The following is a 21858-nucleotide window of genomic DNA, read 5'->3' on the forward strand; positions in this document are numbered from 1 at the left end:
GCATCAACTCAATATGGCTTTTCCCTACCTTTTCTGATTTTCCACGGCTAACTCTTGGCTGAAGAAAAACATTTCTCACTGGGCTCTAGTTAGCTTGCAAATCCCTTTGTCATCTTGATCAACTACAAACCTCCCATGCTCCACAATGTGTCAGTCAGGAGATGTAAGCTTGATCTGGCTTGCAAACAAAGTAATCTTTCACCTCCACTCCCCTGCTCATTGCTCAAGCACTGGAGCAGTAAGCCTGGTAGTTTTCCACATAGATCTTTTTCCCAAAGTGACAGCTTGATTTAACTTGAATAAACCAACGGGAAACCCCTGATGTTTTAAACCCCCTGCATGCATATATGTAACTATCTGTGCCGCAGCTGTCAGAAATGAGCAAGAAACTCTAGTGGTTTGTGAAACCTAAGGTAAATACATGGATAATTGAATGGATTAGCATAGTTTTGGGGTGTTTATTTAAATGCTCATGCTATGAATGTTCATACTCTGATGCACTATACTTGATTTTGATCCAAAATTTGGTTCTCTAAGGAAAGACAAAAGATGACCATTGTTACTTGTCATGGTTCCAAAACAACAACACAGATCCCTTCTCTTTTAGCATTACCTGACAGTACTGAGATCTTGTGCAAATAAGTAGAAGAATTAGAAATATGAAGTTAGCATAACACAGGAGCTAGGCTAAGATCACAAATAAGCTATTCTTGTGATCAGCAAAGCAGGAATCCTTTTTACAGTGCAGAGATTTGATTTTTGTCAGTGTATCTTTAAACATACTAGTTCAAATGTACGAGTCATCTTCCCACATCTAAATAAAAACCTAATATAGCAATAACTCTTAGCACTTATTTTTTTCTCAGTCTTGTAAAAGGGTGATTTTCAATGCACTGAAAATATCCTGTAGAGGTAGGATCCCCTGCTAGATCTGTCAGCAAAGAATCAGCCTGTCCAATACCATGACCCGTCTAAGAGAGAATCTGTCCAATATATCTTTCTATTACAGTTCCTTTTATGCATAGTACACATCCTTTCTGCTGTATTTCCTAAAGTGATGAAAATGTCTTCTGACTACAGACCCATTTGCACTGCCAGCTTCTGAATATTTCTTGTACAGCAGGGAACACTGTCTGATAAGAGATACGGTATGCTGCAATAAGTGCTGAATAAAAGTAATGGCCTGGAATCAGCACTATTGATCTCTGAAGATGAAGGCTTCTTAATAAACGGTTTTAAAGTGAAGGAAAAGTTTACTTGGGTTTTTCAGAGACATTCTTTCTAACTACAAACTTTGTTCCTACAATAGATGTACAAATTATCCAAAGAACACACAGCATGATGTTACCATAGCCCTCATCAGTGCCTTAAATGAGCAGGTACATCATACTACAGCTTTCTGTTACCAAATCTATACTTAGCTTCCCAGTTTCCCTCCCACAACAAGTGCCCTTTCAGATCACAGCTGCATCGTGCTGACTGTACATGGCATGAACTCAATGGAAATGTCATTAACATTAAGGCAACAACAACAGTAAATGCACTGGGACAGTTTCAAACAATTCCAGATCCAATGTCCCATTCCTATCAGAAGAAATGGACATCTGGAAAGGTGGAAGACATAGGCCTGATCTGTTGCAGTGGTCTGAAGTAAACAAATCAGGCCTATGTGAAAAGGAGATATATAGGACATATATATATAAAAGGAGATCATATAATATATACAGAAAGCAAGGAAGCACAGAGTATCTTTACTGTAGGCTGTAGTTTTTTGCTTCAGTGCCCACAAAAGAATCTCTGATACATTTCTGAAGACAGCAACAAGGCAGACAAGCAGTGTGTGCTGTCATCACAGGTAGTGGCGCAACTGAGGCAGGAAGAAGTAAAACATGCAGACAGTCAGTTTGTGATTAAGTAGAACCACTAGGTTATGAATGAACACAGCTATAGGCACAGAGACATTGACTTCCCCTGGTTCCACGTAGGTAGAAAACTGATAGTGATGAATTTGCACAATACTGTAGCTGGTGGACTTACAACTGAGACCAGCATTAATTTAGGCATCATCTTCTTGCCCCCTGTTTGGAGCCGTCATTACTTTTTGCAACATGATTGTCATTGCTCTAAAACATAATAAATCAATATGTGCACAAAACTCCTACTTGCATTAGCACAGGTTTATTTTCTGGGCACAATACATTTTGCAGTAACACCTTAATAACTTATTAAGGAATGATGTATAAGATTCTTTTCTTTATGAAAGTGAGGAATCAGTATCTAATGGGATTCTCTTTCTTAAAAACATGTTAGAGAAGTAAGACACTTACTGTAAACTGTATTTGGCAGCCTCCCATGATATAATCTAAGAAAGAATGCATCTTGTGGATCTGCAGACAAGAAATCAAGACATGTAAATTAGCTGTGTACTACTAAAATATCAGAGTGTGGAACTGCCTGAAAAAAAGTAAACTGGAAGAAGGGGAGGGACCAACTGAAAATAAGGTAAAGGAAGAAAGTGTTTCATACAGTTGAAGAAAGGAACAAAAATTTAAAGAGCAAAAATACCTAAATGATTCTAAAACTATAGAAACGTAAATTGACATCAAAAATAGAACTGGGCTCTATTCATTCTCAGTTGGAAGTCAATGAGAATTTTGCCATTGGTTTAAGAGGAACAAGAAAAAATTTGTAAGTTTGGAGATGTGAATTTTGGAAGGACTGGAAGGGAAATACACATGAGGCCATTTGGCAAGCTTGGAGTCATGAATTTAGTACTGCCTACTCCATTGCACAACAGTAGAGACAGGACAAGAGAAATTACAGAGGAACACTGGGAACAGTTAGCTTACTTTTGGGATCCAAGTCCTTGTCTTTACTTTTCTGTAGTGGATCAGTTTCTATTGCTTTCTCCAGACAGTTCCACTTTGTTGTCTACATTTCCAAACACCATTAAAATACATCACTGACAGCTTAGAAAAGAAGCAGACAATGAGCAAAACACAAATACCTTGCACTGGTTAAGGATCACAATGCCTGAGTTCTTGTAATTCTTCTTCTTTGCTTTGTATTTGGGGTTAATGCATTCCCATTGCACCTGGGAAAAAAAGAGGTCACTACATGAAGGAAAAATTATGTACACATTGAATAATTAACAAAGATGGTAGTGTCTGATTTCCACAGTTGACTGAATCCTATCAATAATGGTGCACACACAAGAAATAATTAAAAACATTAACTATGCAGAGAATTAACTTAACAGAAAAGGTCCCGAGGCAAACATCTGTCTTCAGTTGGGTGCATGCGGACATGGTGCTCAGAGAGGTACACAGATTTTTGCATTGTCAACTTCCAGTCCTGTAGGTTCAGGTATTATGTGAGCAAAATTTAGGATCTTTTGAGGTTATTTAAAAAGAAAAAATAAGAAGGAATTTAATACAATTGAAAAATACCCGAGGGAGCAACCTGATGCATTATTTTAGCTGCAAAACTGCATACACAGTATCACTGGTGTTTTCTATTAAACTCCTAATTAGAGAAACTCTAATCAGACATCATGTCATTCTCTCTTGAAAGACAGCAAGACTTTCTCCTTTAAGTCTGACGATAAAACAAAAAAAGTTAACAAAACCACTAAAATGTGGAAAGAAATTGCATCTAGTTAATGATATATTTAACAAATTAAAAATTGGAAGTTATCCCTAAGAAAATATTTTTTAAACTTCTTTGCAAATGTTCTGTTTAGTTTTCTTTACAAATACTCATTTCTACAGCAAAATAGTCCTACTCTGTTACTGAAATATGTTGCCTTATTTCCATCATGACATCTCTGAGAGTCTTACTGATTTTCATTTTAAATGTTCTGCCTTCTCTGGTTTCAGCCAGACTGATAGAGCCAAACTATCTGACGTTGACCGCTAATTACTACAATATTATTCATGTGTTGTTGCAGGAGCAAAATACATGTTTGCATGTGCAAGTATCCATCGTCATTTTTAAAACCAGATTTGTATATGTAATGTGTTATTAAGTAAGGTTAAGAACACATTATTTTCTTTCAGGGAGGTGTTTTCAAGTGCTGAGAGAAAACAGGTGATCTCTAACCAGATGCTGAGTAAAACAAAGAATATATCTCCAAAAGGAACCAGGACACTCTGCTAAGAATCCACATTATGACATTTTACAATGAAATATATCTAAGAGTTACAATACTTTATCTATAATGTAGACCTTCATATCGGATTTGTCTGAGTGTTTGAGAATGTAAAATCACGTTTATCATATGAACTTATGAAAATGTTGAGCTTCAAGCCACTTCCTAACACCAATTATTTCAATGTCACTTAAGTATTTAAAGCTTGGAGTTCTGTCAAGTGTCAAAAAAGGAAGGCAAAACATATGGCTCTGGAGCAATATGAGACCTTCTTTTGCACAGGGGAGGAGCAGTATTTTCATCATTGCGTTTCTGGAGACAGGCAACAGAGCCAAGAATGGGAAAAGATAAAAAAAAATGGTCCAACTGCAGGAAGCACATCTGCTTGCTTAGCCTACAGCTCAATTATTTGTATCGTGAAATGAATTTTCCACTGAGAAGACAGGCAGACACAGGCCCACATGTTCAGGGAAAATCCTCCATAAGCATTTTTTCTCTACTCAAGAGAAGTAGTCAGGCTCAAGAAATAAAAGCCCTTCTTTCCAACTACAGAGAGCTTGTTGTGACACAACGCAAGAGCACAATAAACTCTTTATTTGGAAAAGCAACCTGACAGTGAGGGAAAATCACTGCCCACGTCTTGATATGTTGCTGTCTGGCAAGATGGTTTAGCACAGTTATCTCCAAACTTATTGGAAACATTCCTACAGAGAATCTGTGTGCTGTCTGTACCTCACAGAGAAGTTGTAATATACTGAATAGAGAGATAAAATAGGGGTCAAGATTTTTGTTCCTCACTTTGCCAGTGCACTACACTGGAGAGATCTCATGCTTTCCCTTGAATATTCAAGGTGCAGTTCCTTAATTTTATCATCCTCCAACATGAACACTTCTAAATGTCTATGTTTAGACAATAATGCCTGGCTTTTCCTTGGAAAAAAAAAGATTGTTTAAGCCTGAATATAATGTTTATTATGTTCATGTCATTGGTTTCTGGAAGAAGTTTATACTATATGAGGACCAAAGCAGTGTAAAACTACTTCAGGGGAGAAAAATCTGCTCCTCTCAGCTTCTCTGTGATAACTGTAAAACATACGTAGGAATGTTCGCCTACATTTGGAAAGCAAATCACTAACATGTCATTGGGTGATGTGGATAAGAAAGCAGTTGAAAGAACAAGCTAGCAAATTCCTAGAAAATAGAAAATTAGAAAGCAAGAATTAATTTGCACCTATTATTATCTGTTGATGTGGTAGTAGAGAGAGGGAAAGGGAAAGGGAAAGGGAAAGGGAAAGGGAAAGGGAAAGGGAAAGGGAAAGGGAAAGGGAAAGGGAAAGGGAAAGGGAAAGGGAAAGGGAAAGGGAAAGGGAAAGGGAAAGGGAAAGGGAAAGGGAAAGGGAAAGGGAAAGGGAAAGGGAAAGGGAAAGGGAAAGGGAAAGGGAAAGGGAAAGGGAAAGGGAAAGGGAAAGGGAAAGGGAAAGGACGTCCCTCCCCCATTTATGGGTAGGCTTAAAAAGATAAGACTTTCACATGAAACTCTCAATCTTTAGTAACATACCAAGACGTGGTTCTGACCTTGCCAGTTCCCACAGCTCAAGTTGAAGATGTGACAAGTGTCCTTTGAAGGAAATTCCCTATACAGACCTCGTCACATCTCCAGCTCTTCCAAAGACAACGGAATTCAGAATACAGCTCTAAGCGGGTAAGTAATAATGCAAAACAACTTTGAAATATTTTGCTTGTACTGTGAGGACAAGCCCAAATTTCAGTCTGCTCTTACATTCCCGGTATTGATTTGGTATTTGACATTGTTTTTATTGATTCATTTTTGTCTCTTAAATTAACTTTTCAGCTAAGTGGAAACTAATGCAAGAGTCTGCAATCTGATGCTAATGGTAAACATTGTGAAATTTGGATTCGTCATCCTGAAAGTCACTTAACGTTTCCTCCAAATGCCTGGCAGCTCTGGGCAATACACGGTCTTTCTCTGTCAAGCACCACAGTGAATCTGAAACAGAAAACTACCTGGTTTTAAGTATCTCCTGTTTATTGAATATAAATACTGTTGCATATGATGATAATCAAACCCCAAACTATTCTTATGTCCCATCTGTGCTTAGCTACTTGAAGAAGCAAAAGCCCTGATGTGAGGCTCGTACTCAGGTATCTGAACAAATGGGGGAAACCAGCTGAGATTCCTGAAGGATCACATCCAATCTTGTGGACCTCAGCAGCCCTCCAGCTTGTGGTAATAGCACTAGAGATAGTAAGCACAGTAGGGTTTCTTCCTCCCCTTTCCTTTCTTCCTTTCTGTGTGTGAATACATATACATGTTCTTTTTTTTTTTTTTTTTTTTTTTTTTGTAATATAGGAACACACGAACAGATTTCTCCCTTATGTAATTCCTGCATTGCATGAGAATCCAGGTGATTTATGTTTCTATGACATTCTTCTCTGAATCCCTCTGGTTTTATTGCCTCCATGTCCAAAAAACAAAAAATAAAAAACTTTATTCTCATATAACATATATATTTGGAAATAATCATAAGAATACAATAAACTAAGTATTTACTGGTATTTTACTAAAAAATACTGTCACAAAAAGTGATGGACTTGTTCTTAATTTTGTGTGTGTGTGTCAAGATTATGATGAAGGTGTAAATGATGAATTTTGGTGAGAGATGCTAAACAGAATGGAAATGTCTATTTCAGATGTACATTTAAACAACAGGATGTGTTTGCCCCTTTCTTATTGGCGGTCAGTAGGAAAATAGGCTACCTGTCAGGAAACAACAGTCTGTGACAACAAGGTAATTATTAAGGAACAGAAACACACACCAAGCTATTACCCAGACTCACTGAAAAGATTTTTCATTATCAGGAAGTTTTCTTAAAAAGCATAAATTAATTTCACCTGGATCACAAACCAAAGGCCAACCAGCTTTTCCAGAATTCAGTAATTTCAGTCACTGAGAAGCAACTCTGATTCTGAAGGCATCACAACTCAAGACTTGTGAATCTCACCCAGGACCTGCCACATTTAGGAAAGGCATTCATGAATTACTCACACTACTCCTGATCAAAACAGGTGATCAATCATTCAGAGAAGAAATCTTCTCTTCTTCCTTCACACACTACTGCTTCAACCGCTACCAAGCTGTCAGTGCTAGATTCACATTTATTTAAATGATGCCAGGTTTCAAGCACATATTTTCAAGAGATCTCACAGAAGAGGCAAGTCAGCAAGCCAACCATAAAATCATCTGATCAGAGGTGACACTCAACATTTGGAATAATCAATACTCAGCCAGGGTATGCAACAGTCTACGAAGCACCATCACCTCCTGCAGCACATATCCATCCTGATCATCCCAAGAGGTTCTGTAGCATTTGATAGTTTGGCTACGAGACTTGTAATAATTATAAGACATACCTCACTTGAGGAGCAGGTTGAAGAATGGGATAGAATACTATTAGTGCTTTCTGGAGGATGAACTAAGAACAATTAAAAGGCAACCTCAAGATCCTTTTCAAATCCACCAAATGGAGATGAGGTGAACTGGTGAAATGATGTGAAGTACTAGCAGCACACAGAAGTCACACAGTTTTTCCTGCTCACCAACACATACTACTACTATACTACTCTCATCCTTATCAATTAAAATTATATATGACAATTTTTGGAACTGACACCAACTAATACAGATGCTGCTGATGGGCAGAGGGAGAGCCTTGCCACCAGTATAGCCTCCTTTAACTCTGCACAGATTTGCAGCTGGTACTTAAGGAGAGATCCCTCATCCCTGCCAATGGTAAATGTTCCCTCTTATTCTCTCCTGTTGTCTGGGAGACTGAAAAACCCTGGCTGCCAATCCCTAGGATGTTTTGATTATCTTTTGACAGAACTACAGCAATGTACTGTAGCTGGCCATAAAGCTTACTGCACGAACGAAAATACAACCATAATAAAAAGTTTCATTGTGTGTCCTCAGCAACTCAAACAGGGATGTCAGACCTGAGCTCTGCTCTTCACACTGGCTTCCACAGCAGTTGAGATCAGATTTCAGGTTTTGGTCCTCATCTTCAAGACACTCGCTCTTGAGATGCTTTATGAAAGCATGGTTAACGCCACAGACTGAAGGATGCTGTTGGCAGTTTTATTCCTCTGACTGGAAAAAGTACTACATGGAAAACATAACATTTTCTGATCTGAAGCTATGAAAAAATCCCTTCTAGGAATGAAGGGCTACATCTAACCTACCCATCGCTTCACCCTTGTTTAATTACATTTCTCTGATGTGGCCTTCCTTATTAGAAAGGAAAAAAATTCCCTTTCCACCTCCTCTGCCATTCCTTCAACACCCTTTATTCAAAGTAAACACTCCATTGAACATGTTTTTTCTTAGGTGAGAATAAAACTAAGGAAAAAAAAAAAGACAAATGCTAATCATATCACACCATGTTGCGCGACAGATGTTGAGACAAACTATGCACCCAAGACGTATTATGGGGTCCACAGCCAACAGCACATATTGCCTTTAGCAGAAACATTTACATCTGAAGGATAGAGGAAAAGGAGAGAAGAAGAAGGAAGGAGGAACAGAGAGAATGGGGAAGAGAAAAAGGGAAAGGGAAATTGCTCTTTGCTGGCCAGCCAGAAAGACAAGTGATGTGGTCCCACGCACAAGCAACCTCTCCTTGCAGCATGTGATATCCTGCAATACTTTTACCTCAATAACTAAATTGTTTCCATCACGACCTGCTCAAATTGCCCATTGTGTTATTAGTGCCAACTGGGGCTGGCAATCATCTGGTGCAAAAGCTGTCTGGGATGTGCATATGTATTTTGAGGCAATACTTATTAACCATTTAAATGACTATTATTACCTACTATGTTATCCAATAAAACTTTTTTTTTTTTTTTTTTCCCCAGAATGCACTACAAAAAAGAAAGAAGTTAGAAAAAAAAAAGGTTAGAAAAGAGGTGGGGGGAGAAGTGAGTCCCATGCTAGTTGCAATTGTGTCCCATGAGAACCACCTACAACAACAGTATCAGGTTTTGCAGGTACAAGCCCGCAGAGTAACTGCACAAGAGCAATAAAATGAGAGCAACAAGGGAGAAATAATGCCACAACAGCTTAAAAGCATGGAGGAGAAAAGCTTCACATTTACAGTGAAAAGCAGTCCGTGATGTTACAGGGGAAAGGCAGCTTGCAGGATGGCAAAGGGAAGCAACATAAAGACTTAGACAATTAAGGCAACATTAAATTATTCCTGGACGACACTCTCTTAATACAATATGAGTTTATATAGACAAGAACAAGGTTTGACAAATGACCATGCTAACGTCCTATGCCCCTGACAGGGTAATCATCCTTTTCACTAGCTGGGGATGAAAAGAGAATACTGTTCCTCCATCAGAATAAAAAATGTATAGTTTATCCTTCACAGCCATTCAGTACTCTGGACAGCAAGCCTCTTGTCTTGTTCAACAAGCTGTTTGGGAAGGACTCTGATGCCATTTAAGAAATGTTTATACTGAAAAGTTTCACCCTTTACCACTTTCACATGGCATCTTTCCCAGCCATAGCCACTTACATTCAAAACTGGGGTGCTGTCATAACACTGCCCTTGTTAATGTTATTCACTCTGGAATTAGTTTGCTTGTTTAGATAGGTTTTACTTCCACTCAGATTCAGTTTGGTTTAAGTTTTGGAAGGTAACACTTCATGTAGGTGATGTAAAAGCTTCAAAAATTTAGCCCAGTCTCTTGTAAACGGGTCTTAATCCTCTAACTTAATTTGACTCTGAGAAAACAAAGTAGGGTTTCATTTACACCCAGGTTCTGTTTAGGATGTATTTGTAACGGGTTAATACATGACTCATATATATATATCAATGGCATTTTACACATAAGCAACATATGCAAAACTCTAGAACATCAATAGAAGATATATGGAAGAATAGTAGAAACTTCTCAACCTATAGAATAGTTTGACTGAACCACTTAATAAACACCTTTTGTCTCTGGTAGCTTGCTATTAACCCATTATAAACATAACCCTAATGTAAAGCTTGAATAAAGTTTATTATGCATTTATGTTTAGTTTTGAGATCACCATGAAGCAGTGACTACAAATTATCAGCAGATTAGAAAGCCAACATATTTAACTTCCCCTCAGAGGATTTATCAAAACACCTTCAGGATTAAGTAGTAATAGGAAATGACAATTTCTCAAATTAGATATGCCAAATCATTTATCACATTCAATAATTACCATCGACTCCAATTTGAAAAGATCAAGCTGACGTAAAGAAGTGAAATTATTAATAACCTAACAACTTCATTTTCCTTTAGGACTACAATTTATAAGACATTTCAGAAACTGATTATTTTTATTATGATGGGTTCAAGTTAGAGCTGATAGCAGTAAATGCAGCACATGAGAAATGGAGAAAGATGGAGAATGACCCTCACCCAAAGAAGGGGCTGTAGGCCAGCTGGGGAATGCTTTGAGTACCCAGATTGTGCCTCTGCTTTGCCATAACAGTACAGCACATCATAGAAACCACATGCTTAGGCTCAGTGGAAATAAATATTAGCAGAAAGAAATGCCTGTGAATGTGAACTCAAAAAACAGCCTAGGAGATAAACAGAACAACTGAACTTCCAAGAAACAATGAGGCAATGTCATCTGCAGCATTACAGAATCGTCTGAGGAACAGAGCTCTACAAAGCTTGTATACTGACACTCTTTGGGTTGTCTCCACCTACCTGTCTCCCTTCCATAGCTCCTCGCATTTCCTTGAAAGTCGAGCTAAATTCTCCAATGAAGTCATGCTTCCCATTGGAATCCCAGTCCCAAACTATGCACTGAGGAGAGAAAAGGGAAAAGAACGTAAGAGCACATTTTTCTTCAGACAGAAAACAGGTTTTATTGACAAGCACTACAGGAAGAATGATGATATGCACTGGATGGAATGTTTCATCAGAAGGAAATCACCAGTGATATTAAAAACATATTCTTGTCCATATCAAAATGAAACGACAAGTGGAATCTCAACACAGCTTGCTACTGACAGCTTTGTGTTAGCGAATCGGCTAATGAAAGCAAGGTCATGTATTTTAGAAAGAAAGGATTCATCTTTTAGCTAGGTGTAAAATTATTATGTATGTTTGCATGTTCATGCTGAAGTGGTGTCTTGAATCAGGAGTAACCTACCTCACAGAAGTGCTTTACAAATATCAATTAATTTTCAAAACACTGGTTTCTGTGGTCAAATGTTACTCTTCTCATTTTTACAGCCCGTGAAGATGAGACAATAGTTACAGAGATCATCTTCTGAAACGGCTTTGATTTCATACACGTCAGTGTTTGGTGCCCATATCTTGGATGTTTTCCAGTGTTGCTCAACAGTCACTACTAAAGCAAAATCCTGCTGGTAGTCATTCACAAATTCATGCATAAACATGAATATCTCAATGAGCTTGAGTTGTAAGAATTTATGTTGCAAACACTTCTAAATAAAATTCAGCTAGCAAAGACAAAATGCAGAGCAGTGATTACAAGCTTTGTTAAATATTAATTTTAAAACTAGCGCAAAGACAACAAAGGGGCTTACAGCATTAAAGTATGAAATCCCTAATTCAGCTTCATGGTCTCACTAGCTAAAGCTTGCATACACGGACAGAATCAGGAGCTTTTACTCAAAGCATCTTGCTACCAAACAACAGTTTTCCTTATTATTATTTTTTTTTAAGTAGAATTGCTTCAAAGCCACCTCTGCAGCCACATGAGGATTGTGTTGTCATTTGGCTATCAGATGGCTTTGAGGGTAACCTTGAAGTTGTGGTAGAGATACTCTGCTGAGAAAGGCAGGAATGACCACAACTGGGGCAAACTTTTGAGTTTACCCACTGAGACCACCAGATTTTGACTGGACCTCAAGCATTGAATTTTTACAGTAAAGCATTTTAGTGGAAAAGACTTCCACTTCCTCTGGCTACACTTTCTAGCCAGCCTTTTAATGTGGCTTCATTTATACTGAATCACACAGTCAGAGTTGGTATCTGAGCACTGTGGCCAATCCCTTTTCACTGCACCACCAAAAGAGTGGTTTGTAAATTCAATTTGAGGGTGTGAGACTTCACAGAAAGCTTACAGCATAGGCAAAATGACCAAATTCTTTGAGCAAGAGCAAAAGAACAAAAACTTTCACGAGAGAAAGACTAACAACAGCTTAATACAAGTGGGGTCTCACACAAAGTCTGCCACAACACTTATTCATCATCTAACAACTTCCCATCACAGTCATAAGTTGATAAATAGCATTTTCTACACAAAGTATTTATCCACGTGAGGTGCATTGACTTGAAGCATAGGTAGGAAGGTATTTGATCTGTAAATCTAAGCCAGTTCCCTGAATTTATTAAGCTATTAAGAGCTCATGTACCTCAGCTGCCTTTGTAGAAGGAACACAGGTGGTGATTTCACTAAATTTATACCCAGGACTCCTCCATGCACTATAACACCACCCACGTTATCATTTATATTCCTTTTTTCATAATGACGGTAGCCTTTTTTTGAACTTTTGATACTATTCTACTTAGCCTCAGGAAGAGATTTGGTTTGATGCAAGGGGAATTTCTCTGATCCATATAGAAGATGTGTAGCTGTGCTAAAAAGAACGACTCACAGGGAAAGAGTACAAGCATATGGCATATTGCTCCAGACATTAATCTGTTGAAATAGCTCACTGGTCAGCCAAAGACCTGGTTCTTAAGACTGTTATTTTGTTGTTCTATCACCTGTAATTTTGCTTAGTTTTTATGCAGGGAACCCAAAGGAAAATAAGATCTCCAGTTGATATTTGAAAAGTGATGATATTTGTCTCTGAGACACAGAGTTCCTTTTTAATTGCTTTGACATTGGCAGGGAGGGGGTAGAGGCGGGGATAGGGGTTCCTCTATGTGTTTGTTTATAGACGACATTTTATACAGCAGTAATCAAATGAGAGTGGGTTTCTGGTTCTGCTAGTGGTAACATTGCCTGGAACGTAACTAGACACAGTATTTTTATCACTAACAGCCCTGATGAATTCTTCTGATGAGATCTTCATTAAAAGTCACTATGTGCTCATCAACTGCAGTTTTTAGAAGAGCTGGTAACAAAAAAATAAAAAAAAAAAATCACAAAACAATTTGAAAATAATTCTATTTCATATAGTTTGAGAAGGCTTCCTTTTCACTTTCCGTGAAATTTCCTATTAATGTAACTCATTTTTTAATTGAAATTACTTTCTAAATATTTCATGAAAAAATGGATTTCATAGATAAAGCATAACTTAAAAAGATTCTTTTCTCTTCTGTAATGATTGTGCAAATGGTTTAAGATCTTAGAAGGAACACTAAGTAAAAAGATATGTCAAAACCTCGTAGCAAAATCGATAGAAATGTGAAAATGCTGGCTAATTTTCAAAATGTTTTCAGAAAAAAAAGTATTTCACAAACAAACAAAAAAATGTGAATTTTTCAACAAGCTTTACTTTGTCGGTTCTATCTTTACACTCTGTTAGAGCATAAAAACAACAATAGACCTCACAGGCCTCCAGGAAAATGTGCTTCGAAACATTTCTGCTAGAATGCTAACTCTTACGAGGAGGGAAAAGCTCTGCCTGCTGATTTGTTTTGAGAATTTTAACTGGAGATGGGCAAAGTTAAGTTACATTTAAAATGCCCACCCAAGCAGGGATCCAACTTCTTGTTTGTCTCAAGCTAGAGGTTTGCTAACTTTAGCTTTCAGAAAGCCAGATGGTACTTTAATCTTCATACTGGCTTCATGGAAAAAACAAACAATGACAGTATTATCTCAGTACCATTTGCACAATTACAGCTAAGGGAGAAAGGGAGCTCCTGCAAGTACATCCATTACAACTTCCTTTTTTTTGAGAGCTTCACATGGGGCCATACAAATTAATTGTTATTCTCTGAAAAACATGCTGTACACATGAAAGATTCTGCATTTTAACTTCTTGTGAAAAATAGTTTTAAAACATACAAATACTGGGGCCCAGAAGTTTTTATAAAAACCTACTAAAATAAGCAGGGAAGCACCTTGGCAAATTATGCAGAATCAGGTAAAGACCAGATGTGACAGTCAGAGGATTATTTCCCTATGAAATATTTGAAAGATTTTTGTTTGTTTGTTTGTTTTTTTAAACAAGGCCCTATGTGCTTTTCAAAACAAATCCTCCATAGATAATCCTTTATCTCTACGTAGACCTTAATGTATTCCTTGGCTCTGCCCTCTTACAGGTTGCTTAAGCAGGTGATTAATAGCATACTTACACTCTATTAAAAGTCTCATTAATTAAGCTGGCTTTCCATATGTTTAATTTTAAACACTGGTAAATCAGTGTTCAGATAACTGGGTAAAGAATTCAGTCTTCTACCTCTTGGTTACAAGTTCAAATGCAGGGAATAAAAACTTCTGACCATCTAATCCTACATGGTGATGGAATAGTGTTGATTGGAAAGATGGACAACATCCTCCATCCCTGCATGGTCCTTTCTGTCTTTCCAAAATATTTGCTGCTGCAGGGAAAGGGAACACTGCTTCAAGCTTTCTCAAGGAACTGATGCCTGATTGAGCTAACTAGTATAACTACTAGTATAACTGCTACTGAAAGAGGAGCTCAAAGAATCAAGTCCTGGGTATGAGCACTTTCATTCCTTCAGCTTTTCTTCTAAATGCCACAAAATCAAAGATTTCCTCTTGGGCTGAAATGGAACTTTATCACTGGGGAAAGGAGAGGGAAGGCTCCATTTTAGGAAGAAAAAGGTCTTTCAGGTGGATGCAGATGGAAATTTCCTCTGATTTTATTTCTGACTAGCTTTCTCACTGAGCAGAGACATTGGCAACACTTTCACTACAACGGGAACTTCAGAGCAGCATGCAAGAAAAAATGTATTTGCGCTGGAGCTGCAACTGCATGGGCTTCTCTGGCAGAATTTCCTAGCCTTGCTACCTCTGTGTGAGCAAAAAAACTTGCACATTTTTAAAACTACATTTCACTAAAATATCATTAGGATTTTATTAACCATTCTCCAGCTCTATTCAGTACTTATGTCCTGCGGTGTGATGATGCTGAGGTAAGAAATTAAACAATTTCCAAATCCAGTGTCTCTCACAGAGTGAGGCAGCATTCTTGTTTGATAATTCAACAGCAAAAGAATAATTCCTACCTCAGCTTTTGACAATATGATCCAAACTCAAACTTTATTTTTTAAAGCTTAATTCAGGTGACCTGACTTGACACAACAAAGTGGTGTCCCAAGTCTCAATCTATGAGTTGAATTGTATTTTCACTAAACAAAATTCCTATGTAATTGTCATAAAAGAATTCTTTCCATGCTCGCCAACCTATTTAGCTCTGACCACAAGGAGAACTAACTAAGAGCGAAGACTGACCCATGTAAGTATGCATTTGTGTGTGTAGGTGCTGAGGTTATTTTCCCAATATATCTTTGGGAAAAAGCTTAAAGTGATTTGTCCCCGTTAGGTTGTCATGGTGAGACAACGGTTATATGTAGCATCTTTGTGCAGAGGTAATGGAGAGACTTGTAACTTAACCTTGTAATTTTTGAACCAGCCCAAAACATGCTCAAAAGGTTAGTTTTTAACAGACTGGCAGTGAGCCTCATGACTAAATCCTATCTGGAGGTTTCTGACAGCTAGACCATGGAAAACTTCCTGAAAACAATCCATTTGAGTTGCCCTCAGCCAGACAGACACTGCAGATTACAGCATGTACAAAGCCATCAAAAACTAAGAAATTCTCAGTCCTGCCATCCTGAATTTCTCCAGCTGTGCTTGTGCTTAAGTCCAAACACAAAGTGTTAGTATTATTTGTGCTGGTACTACCTTGCCACCTAGGTGGAGAGGTATAGCTCGGGACCTCTAACAAACCTCCTAGCAGCATAACAGCTTATATAACTTAAAGCACTTCATTAACCTGGGACCACAAGACACCAGCTTGAGTGGGAAAAACCATATGCCCACTCTCCAGCTGCCTTCTCCCACAGAAGGGCAAAACCGCCAAGAAGGCAGCAGCCCCAAGCATCCAAAATAGTCCCTTGAATATGAGGCTCCCTAAGCTGATCTATCTCTGATGCACGCGGGAACCTAACTCATACATCGCATAATAAAGAGATTTCTCTGTGAGGTATTACTTCTGTATCTATCCTCTGAGACTCAATAAGGAGTGAAATGGATACCTTTTAAGGAAGAAATTATCTCTGCTCATTAAATGCCTGCAGTCCCTAACGAGGTTTTGGGGCAACAGTACAGGACAAGTAGTTAAATTCAGAACAGAAATTGTCTTGTGTGACTTTTCCTTACACTTCTGTGAAACAAGATACTTTGTGGATACGATATGGAGGACAATGCTCATTTTTGGTCCTGAATGTAATAAATTACAGCCAGTCAGTGACAATGCTTTTACCTTTCAGCTCTAAACTAAAGTAACACCACAGTAATTTTTAGGTAAGAGTTTATATGACTCCCAGAGAAACAAAATATTGAGGCAAATGTCAGTGACCTACCCTGCTTCTATAATCACCCCACGTCACCAGGTGGCATAAGTGACCTGCAATCAGTGACAACTTAATTAAAAAAAATAATCAGAAAAGCCCAACAGAGGTGGTGAAAAAAATCTGAGGAAAAAAAAAACTTTACTTGATCTTCAAAGTGATTTTTTTCTGGAACAAATTTTTCTGAGTCTGTGTCTCATCAGGTTTGTTATTACTTCATAACAAAGTAAACCTACTGTACCTCCCTGAAGTATATCTACCCTATTTGGAATACTTCAAAGAAGGTCTTTTTATAGGAAGGTCTTTATCCACTATCTACCCATTCTCCCCACTTGGGTATGAGAAAAGCTATGTGAAATCTTCAGTACAAAAGCTGAAACACTTCATGTTATCCTACTTCCATATTCATGATGTTCCAAGGCTCAAATCTTCATTACCCACATCACAACCCTGGGTTACATACTGGAGAATAAATTAAATTGGCCTTTCTTCCTTTGTATGAAATTCTTCAATCCGTGTTTTCTTCTTCCAAGCTGATCATCACTTAGTTTTCTCTTTTTGTTGGAGAAGGAGCTGTCCTTCTCCAACAATTTAAAATAAACTTTTTTTTTTTTTTTATGGCTCATTTTAGATTTCCTCTGAAGTTGGGCTCCAGTGAGAATAGGCTGTACCAGTTGTAATGAACCAATGTTTCTTGTGAGTCTCTCACTGGCTGAAGTAAAGCCTTCTTCAGAGCACTGTAGATAAAATATTTGAACTTTTTCCTCTCAGGAAGATTAACTCCATTTTTCAAACTGTTTCTGAACTACTCAAAAAAACTGGACTAATGGCAGAAAAAGAGCTTATACCCTACATTGTTAGGCTTGTGCAGCCTCTATGAAAGCAACCTAGAAACAACTTTTAAAGTTATCTTCTTGACTACAGAGCCTCACTCTTTTTGAGAACTACAGCCTCTTTTCTGCTGAATTGAATTGACTGATCTTCACAGGTAGGCCAGCATAGCTGAGTTTGCTCCATTAGAATCAGTTAAAATCCCAGCTCCATTACAGGCAATGAGATGTTTCCTATTAGCTTCAACAGGTGCTAGGATTCCATCAATACCATTGTGCTTCACCTCCTGTATGTAGACAGTGGTAATTGATACATTACCGTTGACGGGGTTGTATTGGATTCAGATCCTTTGCCTATTGACACAGAAGAAGATTTGAGATAGACACTGATAACTTCCTCTTGGTTAATGGCAAATGATTCAGCATTTCCTTCCACATCCTACAGTAAGTATAGCACCCAAGACAACAGTCAAAACACAAAGAAAAATAATCTCGCTGTGGATCTCAGCTCATGATCCATTTGGTTTCAAAATTATCTGTCTGAGAGAAAGAAGAGTGAAAGAAGGGAAAATCCACAGTTTTCTACAAAGAATGGTAGGTCCTCTGATTTAAGATCAGAGTGAGTGAGTCATGCTTTATTGATAGCTGCAATACAACACCAGCCTGAGCCTATTTCACTTCTTGCCAAATGATAAAAGGGACCATTTACAGAACCATCATCACCAACCCTATCTCTCTATACCACCACTGGAGATTTGAGCACATCAGCAGTGGCTCTGCAATGACAGGAAGCCTCACAAATGGATGTTGTCTCTACTCAACAGCTCACAGCAGGTAAAAACCACCAGGATAATTTCAAAACCAACTAACTAAAAACCATAACTTGTTGATTACTCTTATTTGTATTACAAGGCTATCTAAGAGCCTCAGACATAGAACTTTCACCCTTTTTATTGCTTACATATGCACCCCTCAGATATTTCCCTGAAATAGAGAAATACACTAAAATAAATTACAACATCTGAGAGGGCAACTTATAACTGGATTTTCAATGACTCTGTAGGTTACAATGGTGACAAAAAGACATCTACTTTGCAGCCATGGTTAAGTTTATGCAACAGTCCTCAGCATATATGGAAGAAACTATGCACTTACTAAACAAGTTCAGCATGGAAGTGAATGCACACTTAGATTTGCGAACTGGCTTGAAACAAATGTCTGTGTAGTTGTATCGTTTGCCTATTAAATTATTAGTAACTACACTTTTTATGGTAAGGACAAAGAACTCCTTGCTAATTACATATTTTTTTCTATTTTCTCATCCTTTCACCCCTAGCAACTTAATATGCAATACGGAAATGGAATAATTTTTATGTATCCTGCTTACATTCATGAAGACTTAATTGTCTGAGAGACAAAAGAGCACTCTGGAGCACCTTTAAAGCAAATATAAAACAGTGACAGTCCATCTGAATCAATGAGATTACAGTTTTTGAGCCTATGTCTTTGCCTGAGTAGTCCATACCATAATGTTAAACTTTTTACACGTAATAAACACATAAAACAATAGCAAAACTTAATAAGAGCAAAAACATTTGTAAGCACTGTCCCAAGATTCATTTAGTGCTTCATCAATGAGATTATCAGTACTTCACACGCAGTTTTCTCCATGAGCATCTCTCCTTATTTCACGTTTGTCCTGTCCTTAAGCAAAAGAAAATACCTTCCAAAACTTTTAGGAGAGATGACAAATCACTTTACTGACATACTAGTGCCTCCCCTCATTACCAGCATGTATCTGAGATTTATACCCACCCGGCAAACAATCTTGTGTACCAAAAAGGCATTGCTTATCACCAGGCTTCTCTGCTGTACCTACTGGAGAAGCTGCAGACACATCAGTGAAATCTATCATAATTTGTCGGTGCATATCAGTAAGCTCTCAGACAGAACAAGACTGTAGTTCCTACTGTTTATTCTCAGTTCCTAAAAAAAAGACTCAAGTTAGCTTTATCTTGTGCTTTCAATCAGCAGATAAAAATCAATTATTGTCTAGAGCAGGGAAGGAAGATGATGTTGGTTGGCAGTAAGAGTACAAAGTGCTCTTCCCTACTAGAGCAGCATGAATCTACCCCTAAACACCACTTGTACTAATGAGGAGTGTGTACACAAAGTGACTGATTGCTCTGTTCTTTCTGTTGTCAACCAGTGGGGGAGTTAATTACACGTGTCTTTTGTATATCATTCCAAAAGAATGACCTGGCAAATGGCATTGGGTTTAATGGTCCTGAACTAGTCACTCTATTCAGTGGATAATACCACTGTATAAACAGCCATAGAGGTGGATCATCCGAGTTTGGGGTAATTTATGAAACTAAGACTGGCACAGGTTTCAAACATGGGAAGTTTTTAGCATGAAGTGGACAAGAAATCAATTAACAAATATGAAGCAATTCTGAATGTTTACTAAAATAATATTTTAAACCATGTTTCCTATGGAAAACAAAGAACTGAAATATTTAGATTTCTAGATTAATTAGAGACACGATGCATAGGCCACTACAGCTGAAATGGATAAAATAATATGAGGTCAATGTTAAAGGTTAAACCTAAGCTTAATTTAAGGGTGAAGATCTGTGAGACTAAAGGTCATGATTTCTCTTCTCATATTCACACAGAGGATTTTTAAAGCCATTCTTGTGAAACCTCTGCTGATTTTTTTTGCATTTGTCACAGCAGTGATCACTGCATATAAGTGGTCTCATTTCAGGTTTCCATGTTTTTGTTTTGTTTTGTTTTTGTTGGTGTTGCTATGAGCTTCAGTTAGTGCCCTCATACAAACATATTGTTGCCTGAAGGTGTACCCTCTATATACCTCCTCTTGGTTACTGCAGAGATTATGTATTTAAAGAGAAAATCTCCAGCCTCTTTTAGCACTGTTTTTAAGTTAGTTTTCTGGCAAGAGACTTGGTTTATGGCCTATGTTGTATTTACTGTTGAATTAATCTCCTGAATGGACAATGAAAGCATCTCGATGAAGGATCTGAGCCACTGCACTGCCACAAGCTCTTACGGCAACGTATCATCAAAAATTTCCAGTAAGACTTTAATTAAGATCATGACATGGTGTCTGGATCTTTCAAAAAAGATTACATATCAGCTAAATAGCAAATATTTTCCTGTTTCTTGGAAGCTTACAAGCAAAGAATGTGAAACAGATGGTAACATTCTTGACATATAGCATAGCTTTTATGTAACTGTTCAGACCTCTGTTTTTTCTACACACACAGTAACCTAGTTTCTGTTTTCTCTTCTTGTACTGGATAGAAAATAGACCTTAACAGACTATGTTAACTGTCTGCCTAGAACTATGCAGACTTCCTTTTCTATTCATTTCCCCCCTGTATCCACTCAAGTGTTTCACAAATGTTTCCCATAATTAGGAGTTCTCACTTAAACTACTCCTTGTTTTCTTGGTTTGTCTCTTCCCACAATAATGAATGTCTTATTTTCTATAAGTAAATATGCCACATGGTGGGATGGAACCTCAAGAGTGAGCTTGCTGGGAAAACTGATGCATGAACAGGGAGCTCTTGCATTTGCCCATCATCAGGTCTGTTTCCAGCATCTTTTGAGAATCACAAAATCATAGGATGGTTTGGGTTGGAATGGACCTTAAAGATCACCTTGTTCCAACCCGCCTGCCATGGGCAGGGACACCATCCACTAGATTAGTTTGCTCAAAGCCCCATCCACTACCTCTCTAGGAAGCCTGTTCCAGGGTTTGACCACCCTCACAGTACAGAAATTTTTCCTCATGTCCAGTCTGAACCTCCCCTGGCACAGCTTTGAGCCTTTCCAATGTGTCTTGTCATCAGTGGCCAGGGAGCAGAGACCAGCACCTCCCTCTCAGCTTCCCCTGCAGACAGCCATGAGGTTGCCTCTTGGCTTTCTCTTCTCCACACTAGACAAGCCGAATGTCCCCAGCCTCTCAGCAGCCTCTTCTGAAAAAAAGATATGTAAAGACTAGGATATGGAGGGAAGGGAGAAAATTGTGGTAGATTATATAGGCTGAGGAAAGCAGAACCACTGAGATTTCCATACAGGTGAAATGATCTAGAAATCAGGTGAAAGCCTGAGCCTAATGAGGTGAGTGCTTTGTTACAGCATTGAGTGAGGCCAGATTCTTCCCCTATGGAGTGGGTGGGACATTGTGTAATGCATATATATATATACACACACACACTCATACTTTACATTATATTTATATTAGTATATAGTAATAT

General features: G+C 38.1%; 1 protein-coding gene across 1 annotated transcript in view; it reads right to left on the bottom strand.

The window, feature by feature from the left end:
• The window catches only part of CPNE4 (copine 4), a 225409-nt gene that overhangs the window by 40004 nt on the left and 163547 nt on the right, over positions 1-21858 (bottom strand). The window contains exons 8-10 of the mRNA XM_032181441.1: positions 10926-11024; positions 3008-3094; positions 2328-2387 (exon numbers count right to left, since the gene is read on the bottom strand). Of these exons, the coding sequence (XP_032037332.1) occupies positions 2328-2387; positions 3008-3094; positions 10926-11024 (246 nt within the window). The remainder of the gene's footprint in view (positions 1-2327; positions 2388-3007; positions 3095-10925; positions 11025-21858) is intronic.

This window comes from Aythya fuligula, chromosome 2, assembly GCF_009819795.1.
Source record: "Aythya fuligula isolate bAytFul2 chromosome 2, bAytFul2.pri, whole genome shotgun sequence".
Lineage (NCBI taxonomy): Eukaryota > Metazoa > Chordata > Aves > Anseriformes > Anatidae > Aythya > Aythya fuligula.